We start from the raw sequence: 10,259 nt of genomic DNA on the forward strand, positions 1-10,259 counted from the left end.
CTAGTGGAATCATTTCTCCTGGTTTGGTTATTACTAGTGGAATCATTTATCCTGGTTTGGTTATTACTAGTGGAATCATTTCTCCTGGTGGTTATTACTAGCTGAATCATTTCTCCTGTTTGGTTATTACTAATGGAATTATTTCTCCTGGTTTGGTTATTACTAGTGGAATCATTTCTCCTGGTGGTTATTACTAGTGGAATCATTTCTCCTGGTTTGGTTATTACTAGTGGAATCATTTCTCCTGGTTTGGTTATTACTAGTGGAATCATTTCTCTTTGGTATGTCCATACACCCAGCCAGCCTGTCCTTTCTGCACAACAACATAAATCCCAGTCAACTACACTACATACATAATCTAGCTGGACTACAATGTAGTAGTGTATTTGCCAAATACCTCCTAGTGTATTCCACATTAATAGTGTAGGAAACTATTCAGACCCCTTCCCTTTTTCCACATTTTGTTACTTCTATGAATGTCCTTGAGTGGCCCAGCCAGAGCCCGGACTTGAACCCGATCGAACATCTCTGGAGAGAACTGAAAATAGCTGTGCAGCGACGCTCCCAATCCAACCTGACAGAGCTTGAGAGGATCTGCAAAGATGACTGGGAGAAACTCCCCAAATACAGGTCTGCTAAGCTTGTATCGTCATACCCAAGAAGACTCGAGGCTGTAATCGCTGCTAAAGGTGCTTCAACAAAGTACTGAGTGAAGGGTCTCAGTACTACCTGCACAGTGGCTACGACTCGAGAGGGATTATGGGTGCACTCAAGACAGGAACCTCTCCCGAATCGTGGAGACGTGACAGGGCGTCGGCTTTGATGTTTTTTTAACCTGAGCGATATGTCAGCGTGAAATCGAATCTGGTGAAGATGGCCCACCTGGCTTGAAGCGGGTTCAGTCGCCTCGCTGTCCGTATGTACTCCAAGTTCCAATGGTCGGTGAGGATGAGAAATGGGTCCTGGGCCTCCAGCCAGCATCTCCCCTCCTTTAATGCAAACTTCACCGCCAGGAGCTCCCGATCGCCAACATCTTAGTTCCTCTCTGCAGGAGACAGCTTTTTTGAGTAATATGCACATGTATTCAATTTCTGTGGATTACGTTGACGTTGGGACAAGACAGCCTCCACAACTACTTTTGACGCGTTCACCTCTACCACGAAGGGCAGCGTAGGATCTGGTGGTTTAAGAAATGGGGCGGAGCTGAAACGACCCTTCAGTAGGCAGAAGGCTTCGTCAGCTGCAGAATTCCATCCCAACTTCCGTGAACCACCCTTGAGGAGAGAAGTGAGAAGATAGGCGATCGAGCGAAAGGTCTTAATGAATCGGCAGTAGAAGTTGGCAAATCCCCCAAAACGTTGTAACCCCTTAATGGTGGTTGGGACTGGCCATGACCTGACAGCATCCGCTTTCCTCTCATCCATCATGACTCCTTGCGTGCCGATCTGGTAACCCAGAAAGGAGACAGCTTCCTGATGGAATTGGCCCTTCTCCGCTTTGACATACAGGTGGTTGGCCAGGAGGCATTCCAGAACTACTCTGACGTGAGCAATGTGATCATCCAAGGTAGCCAAGTAGCCCAGGATGTTGATCGATATCCATGACCACCTGGCGTCCAACATGTCCCGGAACACCTCGTTGATGAATGCCTGGATCACTGACGAAGCATTGGCTTATCCAAAGGCATCACCAAGTACTCGTAGTGACAAGATATTGTGCTGAAGGCAGTGTGGATCAAATTGTAGGCACTTCGCAGGTCCAACTTTGTGAAAAACCGGGACCCGCGGAGTGGTTCAATTGCAGACGGCACCAATGGGTGAGGGCAGCGGTACTTCATGGCAATGGAATTCAGATTTCTGTAATCGATGCACGGACGCAATTCTCCCTTCTTGGCCACGAAGAAGAAGCCTGCCGACACAGGGGAACTGGATGTGCGAATGAAACCCTGCTGTAGAGCCTCCTGGATGTACTCCTCCATAGCCTTTGGTTTCTGCCACCGACAGAGGGTAGATGCGGCCACGCGGAGGAGCAGAGCCTGCAAGCAAGTCGATGACACAGTCCCAAGGGCGATGAAGAGGGAGAAAGGGAGGCTCGGGTCTTGGAAAAAACTCCTGACGATCTTGGTATACCTCCGGGATGTTGGACTGAAGGGCAACCACAGGGAAAGGGTAAGCAGGTCTTCCAGCATTCGGTTGCCCAGTCTGTGATTTTCATCCTTGCCATGAGATGGTGGGGTTATGACGTTGAAGCCATGGGAGGCCGAGGATGATGTCGTGTACGTGCACTGATGAGGAGGAAGGGAAGGCTTTGAGGATGAGTGGTGCTGTGCTGTGATGTTTTCGATTGTCCTGGATCCCAATGGTTGACTATCCAGTGCTTGAACCGGACAAGGAGAGGAGAGCGGGTTTGAGGTGATGTTAAGGGAGGAGGCGAGGGCCTGGTCAATAACATTCCCTGTAGCACCGGAGTCCAATAGAGCTGTAGAAACAATAGATGAGGGACAGCCAGCTAGTGAAATCGTTACTAAAAAGGGTTTGGTGGAAAGTAATGATGATGGAATACTCACGCCTAACCCAGGAGACGGATGTTCACGTGGCTGTCCCTCTGGTCCCGTGTACCCCCGGTTAGAACGTACCGGACACCGTTGAAACTGGTGCCCCTCCTGTCCACAATAAGGAAAGAGCCCCAGCTGTCTACGACGGCGTCGCTCAGCCGCAGTGTGGCCCACACCTCCATGGGTTCAGGCTCTGATCAACGGAGGATGGAGAGAGGCGATGGGGGTACCGATGCTCCCAAAGAAGATTATCCAGACGGATGGTCATCGTAATGAGGGTGTCCATGGATAGCTTGTCTTTTCAGCACGCCAATTCTGTCTGGACCTCTTTGCGCAATCCTCTTGTGAATAGGGTGCGGAGTACCGGCTCATTCCATCCACTGTCCAAATGTGAGCGCTGTGGTCTGGTCATTCTGCCATGGTTTGAGTAGGCGCTCACCCCCCTCTCTGCCCTTTGGTGGATGGTCGAAGCAACCCTGAACAGAGCGAAGAATCCCTCATAGGAACCCAGTGTCACGCCCTGACCTTAGAGATCCTTTTAATTCTCTATTTGGTAGGTCAGGGTGTGACTAGGGTGGGAAATCTATGTTTATATTTCTTTGTTGGCCGAGTATGGTTCCCAATCAGAGGCAGCTGTCTATTGTTGTCTCTGATTGGGGATCATACTTAGGCAGCCCTTTTTCCCTCCTTCAGTTGTGGGATCTTGTCTTTGTGTTGCAGGTGTTGCACTCCTAGCTTTATGTTCGTTGAGATGTTTATTGTTTTTGGTGGAACATTTATTATTAAAGAAAATGTACGCCTACCACACTGCACCTTGGTCTTCGTTTAACGGCAGCATCACAAGTGCCGATGAGTATGTCGTAATAACATGTTTCACTATTTCAATGTTCACCAAACACCTTTTAAACAGTGTCAATGTAACAAAGAAGGGACTCTACAGCTGGTGCATATACATAGGAATGGTAGCTACTGCAACATGAACTAAAGGCCAGTTATACTGCATTTCAGTCTACTTACGGTGAGCACTTTCCGTCCGTCTCTTTTCATGTTCAGTGTTAAAGTATCTTTTCCCGTCCTATTTTTCTACCAATGGTTCACCATGGCATAAAAGTGGTCAACCCGAAAAATGTTAATTGTCCGTATGGCATTTCTGTATAAATAGGCCCTGAACAGACCGTGGAATAGAGGAGAAAAGTGAGGAAGTGTGCATGTGTCCATGTACAGGAAGCGTAGACAATATAAATCTGGTGGGGCCTTTCGAAGCAAAAGTCTCGACTTTAAATCTTCGTCATACTTCTGACTTCTTCTTCTTCCTCTTATTATTATTTAGTATTCTACTCCTCTTACACCATTTAAACTAGAAATGCCTTTCAAACTTTTAAATGTGTAGACTGGCCAGGACCGGTGTGTAGACTGGCCAGGACCGGTGTGTAGACTGGCCTGGACCGGTGTGTAGACTGGCCAGGACCGGTGTGGCCAGGACCGGTGTGTAGACTGGCCAGGACCGGTGTGTAGACTGGCCAGGACCGGTGTGTAGACTGCCCTGGACCGGTGTGTAGACTGACCAGGACCGGTGTGTATGCTGGCCAGCACCGGTGTGTAGACTAGCCAGGACCGGTGTGTAGACTGGCCAGGACCGGTGTGTAGACTGGCCAGGATCGGTGTGGACTGGCCAGGACCGGTGTGTAGACTGGCCAGGACCGGTGTGGCCAGGACCGGTGTGTAGACTGGCCAGGACCGGTGTGTAGACTGGCCAGCACCGGTGTGTAGACTGCCCTGGACCAGTGTGTAGACTGACCAGGACCGGTGTGTATGCTGGCCAGGACCGGTGTGTAGACTAGCCAGGATCGGTGTGGACTGGCCAGGACCGGTGTGTAGACTGGCCAGGACCGGTGTGGCCAGGACCGGTGTGTAGACTGGCCAGGACCGGTGTGTAGACTGGCCAGGACCGGTGTGTAGACTGCCCTGGACCAGTGTGTAGACTGACCAGGACCGGTGTGTATGCTGGCCAGGACCGGTGTGTAGACTAGCCAGGACCGGTGTGTAGACTGGCCAGGACCGGTGTGTAGACTGGCCAGGACCGGTGTGTAGACTGGCCAGGACCGGTGTGTAGACTGCCCTGGACCGGTGTGTAGACTGACCAGGACCGGTGTGTATGCTGGCCAGGACCGGTGTGTAGACTAGCCAGGACCGGTGTGTAGACCGGCCAGGACCGGTGTGTAGACTGGCCAGGACCGGTGTGTAGACCGGCCAGGACCGGTGTGTAGACCGGCCAGGACCGGTGTGTAGACCGGCCAGGACCGGTGTGTAGACTGCCCTGGACCGGTGTGTAGACTGCCCTGGACCGGTGTGTAGACTGGCCAGGACCGGTGTGTAGACTGGCCAGGGCCGGTGTGTAGACCGGCCAGGATCGGTGTGCTTACAAACAACTTTTTCATATCTTTTATTAACATGTTGATATATTTTGATACTTTTTAAGTTAAACATTTTTTTGTCTTCCATCCACTTCCTCAGCATTCTAAATGTCCCATTGTGACATCATCCCTTCCAACATTTCATTCCGTGTAAAAAGAACAATTCTACTTTTGACACGAATCAGCGACTTAGACAAGAATGTACAGGGTATGACATCTTGGTCTACTTCCCTGCTATTCAAATGGGAACATAATTGTCTGGTTCGGATCAAACGTTACAGCCGTTTTAGTAACTGCAGCAACAACATTTTCTGTACCTTTGTTTTTATAAACAACTGACATTTTGACCCCTTTCCCAACAAGTTAGACAGAAACAGCTGCTACGTATCTAACCATACAGCTGTTTTAGTAACCACATTAACATGTTTTTTCCTATCTTTTTCCAAACTGCCGTTTTGACCACTCCAACAAGTCAGACAGTAACGTAGTGTGTGAAATCTTCCTACTTCTCTGCTTTGAAATTGTTGCATGTTGCGTTTATATTTTTTGTTCAGTGTAGACGCAATAAGTCAAGTCAGAAGCTAGCAGATTCATTACTTACCAACAACAGCTGCAAATTCCAATGAAACCACATCACGTATCGAAGTTCACTGTCCTTGCTTTGTCTGACAACAATGTCATGAATCTACCAAAGCTGTTTTGTGGGTTAGGGTGCAGTATTCATTTAGTTTCGTAGCACAAACATTTGTTAGCATGTTTCTCACACTGGCTTTAGGCATGGGAGGGAGCAGTGTTGCCAAGGCAACTGTGGCCTAGCAACACATGCCTCTGAGGGAGACAACTCTTCATAGTGCGACAAATGCCTAACATCTAGAGCTAAGATTTAAAATGCTTCCCCGGTCTGGACGACCTGGAATGATACAGAGAAGATTTCTAATGCTCACAAGCTTCCTCCTCCTTGTCAAGATCACGCCTCATCCTCTAAATAACTGGATAGTTTGCCTGTCTGTAAAGAGAAAGGCGTGCTGTACGTTGATCTTGCTGCTCTGATTGGATAGAGCGAAGCGGTGTCAGTTCACTCGCTTCGTAGTTCACCCGATCGCTTCTCATCGCACTTCTTTCAGTTTTCACATGCGACAACTGTAGTTTAGACACTGACCACAACCACACAACTACTGACCACAACTACTGACCACAACTACAGAACACAACTACTGACCACAACAGCACAACTACAGACCATAACTACTGACCACAACTACTGACCACAACTACTGACCACAACTACTGACCACAACTACTGACCACAACTACTGACCACAACAACACAACTACAGAACACAACTACTGACCACAACAGCACAACTACAGAACACAACTACTGACCACAACAGCACAACTACAGAACACAACTACAGACCACAACAACACAACTACTGACCACAACAACACAACTACTGACCATAACTACTGACCACAACTACAGAACACAACTACTGACCACAACAACACAACTACAGACCACAACAACATAACTACAGACCATAACTACTGACCACAACAACACAACTACAGACCACAACAACATAACTACAGACCATAACTACTAACCACAACTACAGACCACAACTACTGACCACAACAACACAACTACAGACCACAACCACACAACTACTGACCACAACAACACAACTACAGACCATAACTACTGACCACAACTACTGACCACAATCGCTCAAATATTGACCACACAACTACTGAACCACACAACCACTGACCACAACCACACAACAACTGTAAACAATGTAACTCAGGTGAAGGCCAAATTACAGAGGAGGAACTTCTTGATGCTATTAAAGCCTTTAAGTCTGGAAAAACTCCAGGGCTGGATGGCATACCAGTGGAGGTTTGTGGTTGTAGTCATTGGTTCTGTGGTTTTTAGCATGTTTTACCCACTTCTATATAAACGGTAGATTATCAGACACTCAACAAGGTCTGATTTCATTATTACTGAAACAGGATCCAAGTGGTAAATATAAAGATCCAGTCGATTAAAAAAAAATAGAGGCCCCTTACACTTCAGTGTTGTGATGCAAAAATTCTAGCAAAATGTATATCGCATAGAATTAAAAAGGTATTGTCAGGCCTCCCGAGTGGCGCAGCGGTCTAAGTCCGATGCAGTGCTAGCTGCGTCACTACAGATCCTGGTTCAATCCCAGGCTGTCTGGGTGCAGTGCATGCTGACACGGTCGCCAGGTGTACAGTGTTTCCTCTGACACATTGGTGTGGCTGGCTTTCGGGTTAAGCGAGCATTGTGTCAAAAAGCAGTGCGGTTTGGCGAGGTCATGTTTCGGAGGACACACAGCTCTCGACCATCGACTACTTTTTGATAAAGTACAACTGGAGTTTATATATAAATGCCTGAAAGATTTCAATTTTGTAGAATCTCTTATAAAATGGGTTAAAATCATTTATCGTAACCCTAGGTGTAAAATAGTAAATAATGGCTACTTCTCACAAAGTTTTAAACTGTTGAGGAGTAAAACAAGGTTGTCCATTATCGGCATAACTATTTATTATTGTCATTGAAATGTTAGCTATTAAAATCAGATCAGACAATATCAAGGGATTAAAAATCCAGAACTTAAAAACAAAGGTGTGATTGTACGCTTATGATTCATGTTTTCTTTTAAATCCACAATTCAAATCTCTCCACGGCCTCATAGAGGATCTAGATTTTGTTTCTTGATTACAACTGAATTATGATGAGGGCACCATATTACGTATTAGATTGCAAAAAAGTACAACTTTTACATTACCGCGTAGTTTACCAATAAAATGGTCTGACGGAGATGTGGACACACTCTGTATACATATCCCGAAATAAATGATCTCACTCCAATACATTTTTATAGAAAGTTAGCAAAAATAGATCAGATCTTGCTATCATAGAAAGGTAAATACCTATTTGTGGACAAATCACCCTGATTAGCTCTTTAGTCATATCCCAGTTTACCCTGACTAACTCTTTAGTCATATCCCAGTTTACCCTGATTAGCTCTTTAGTCATATCCCAGTTTACCCTGATTAACTATTTAGTCATATCCCAGTTTACCCTGATTAGCTCTTTAGTCATATCCCAGTTTACCCTGATTAACTATTTAGTCATATCCCAGTTTACCCTGATTAAGTCTTTAGTCATATCCCAGTTTACCCTGATTAACTCTTTAGTCATAACCCAGTTTACCCTGAATCACTCTTTAGTCATATCCCAGTTTACCCTGAATCACTCTTTAGTCATATCCCAGTTTACCCTGATTAGCTCTTTAGTCATATCCCAGTTTACCCTGATTAACTCTTTAGTCATATCCCAGTTTACCCTGAATCACTCTTTAGTCATATCCCAGTTTACCCCGATTAACTCTTTAGTCATATCCCAGTTTACCCCGATTAACTCTTTAGTCATATCCCAGTTTACCCCGATTAACTCTTTAGTCATATCCCAGTTTACCCCGATTAACTCTTTAGTCATATCCCAGTTTACCCTGACTAACTCTTTAGTCATATCCCAGTTTACCCTGACTAACTCTTTAGTCATATCCCAGTTTACCCTGATTAAGTCTTTAGTCATATCCCAGTTTACCCTGATTAACTCTTTAGTCATAACCCAGTTTACCCCGAATCACTCTTTAGTCATATCCCAGTTTACCCTGAATCACTCTTTAGTCATATCCCAGTTTACCCTGATTAGCTCTTTAGTCATATCCCAGTTTACCCTGATTAACTATTTAGTCATATCCCAGTTTACCCTGATTAACTCTTTAGTCATATCCCAGTTTACCCTGATTAACTCTTTAGTCATATCCCAGTTTACCCTGAATCACTCTTTAGTCATATCCCAGTTTACCCCGATTAACTCTTTAGTCATATCCCAGTTTACTCCGATTAACTCTTTAGTCATATCCCAGTTTACCCCGACTAACTCTTTAGTCATATCCCAGTTTACCCTGATTAACTCTTTAGTCATATCCCAGTTTACCCTGACTAACTCTTTAGTCATATCCCAGTTTACCCTGACTAACTCTTTAGTCATATCCCAGTTTACCCTGATTAAGTCTTTAGTCATATCCCAGTTTACCCTGATTAACTCTTTAGTCATAACCCAGTTTACCCTGAATCACTCTTTAGTCATATCCCAGTTTACCTTGAATCACTCTTTAGTCATATCCCAGTTTACCCTGATTAGCTCTTTAGTCATATCCCAGTTTACCCTGATTAACTATTTAGTCATATCCCAGTTTACCCTGATTAACTCTTTAGTCATATCCCAGTTTACCCTGATTAACTCTTTAGTCATATCCCAGTTTACCCTGAATCACTCTTTAGTCATATCCCAGTTTACCCCGATTAACTCTTTAGTCATATCCCAGTTTACCCCGATTAACTCTTTAGTCATATCCCAGTTTACCCTGACTAACTCTTTAGTCATATCCCAGTTTACCCTGATTAAGTCTTTAGTCATATCCCAGTTTACCCTGATTAACTCTTTAGTCATAACCCAGTTTACCCTGAATCACTCTTTAGTCATATCCCAGTTTACCCTGAATCACTCTTTAGTCATATCCCAGTTTACCCTGATTAGCTCTTTAGTCATATCCCAGTTTACCCTGATTAACTATTTAGTCATATCCCAGTTTACCCTGATTAACTCTTTAGTCATATCCCAGTTTACCCTGATTAACTCTTTAGTCATATCCCAGTTTACCCTGAATCACTCTTTAGTCATATCCCAGTTTACCCCGATTAACTCTTTAGTCATATCCCAGTTTACCCTGATTAACTCTTTAGTCATATCCCAGTTTACCCTGATTAACTCTTTAGTCATATCCCAGTTTACCCCGATTAACTCTTTAGTCATATCCCAGTTTACCCTGATTAACTCTTTAGTCATATCCCAGTTTACCCCGATTAACTCTTTAGTCATATCCCAGTTTACCCTGACTAACTCTTTAGTCATATCCCAGTTTACCCTGAATCACTCTTTAGTCATATCCCAGTTTACCCTGATTAGCTCTTTAGTCATATCCCAGTTTACCCTGATTAACTATTTAGTCATATCCCAGTTTACCCTGATTAGCTCTTTAGTCATATCCCAGTTTACCCTGATTAACTATTTAGTCATATCCCAGTTTACCCTGATTAACTCTTTAGTCATATCCCAGTTTACCCTGATTAACTCTTTAGTCATATCCCAGTTTACCCTGAATCACTCTTTAGTCATATCCCAGTTT

The 10,259-nt window shown here is 44.9% G+C and overlaps 1 protein-coding gene across 1 annotated transcript; it reads right to left on the reverse strand.

The window, feature by feature from the left end:
- Positions 1-1,102: 1,102 nt before the first annotated feature.
- Positions 1,103-1,622, reverse strand: LOC120039913 (uncharacterized mitochondrial protein AtMg00860-like; the record flags this gene model as incomplete). Its single annotated transcript, XM_038985233.1, has 1 exon — positions 1,103-1,622. A coding segment is annotated over exon 1 (520 nt), but the record flags the coding sequence as incomplete, so codon positions are not given.
- Between the last annotated feature and the right edge of the window lie 8,637 nt (positions 1,623-10,259).

This window comes from Salvelinus namaycush, unplaced genomic scaffold (assembly GCF_016432855.1).
Source record: "Salvelinus namaycush isolate Seneca unplaced genomic scaffold, SaNama_1.0 Scaffold3082, whole genome shotgun sequence".
NCBI classification, from domain to species: Eukaryota; Metazoa; Chordata; class Actinopteri; order Salmoniformes; family Salmonidae; genus Salvelinus; species Salvelinus namaycush.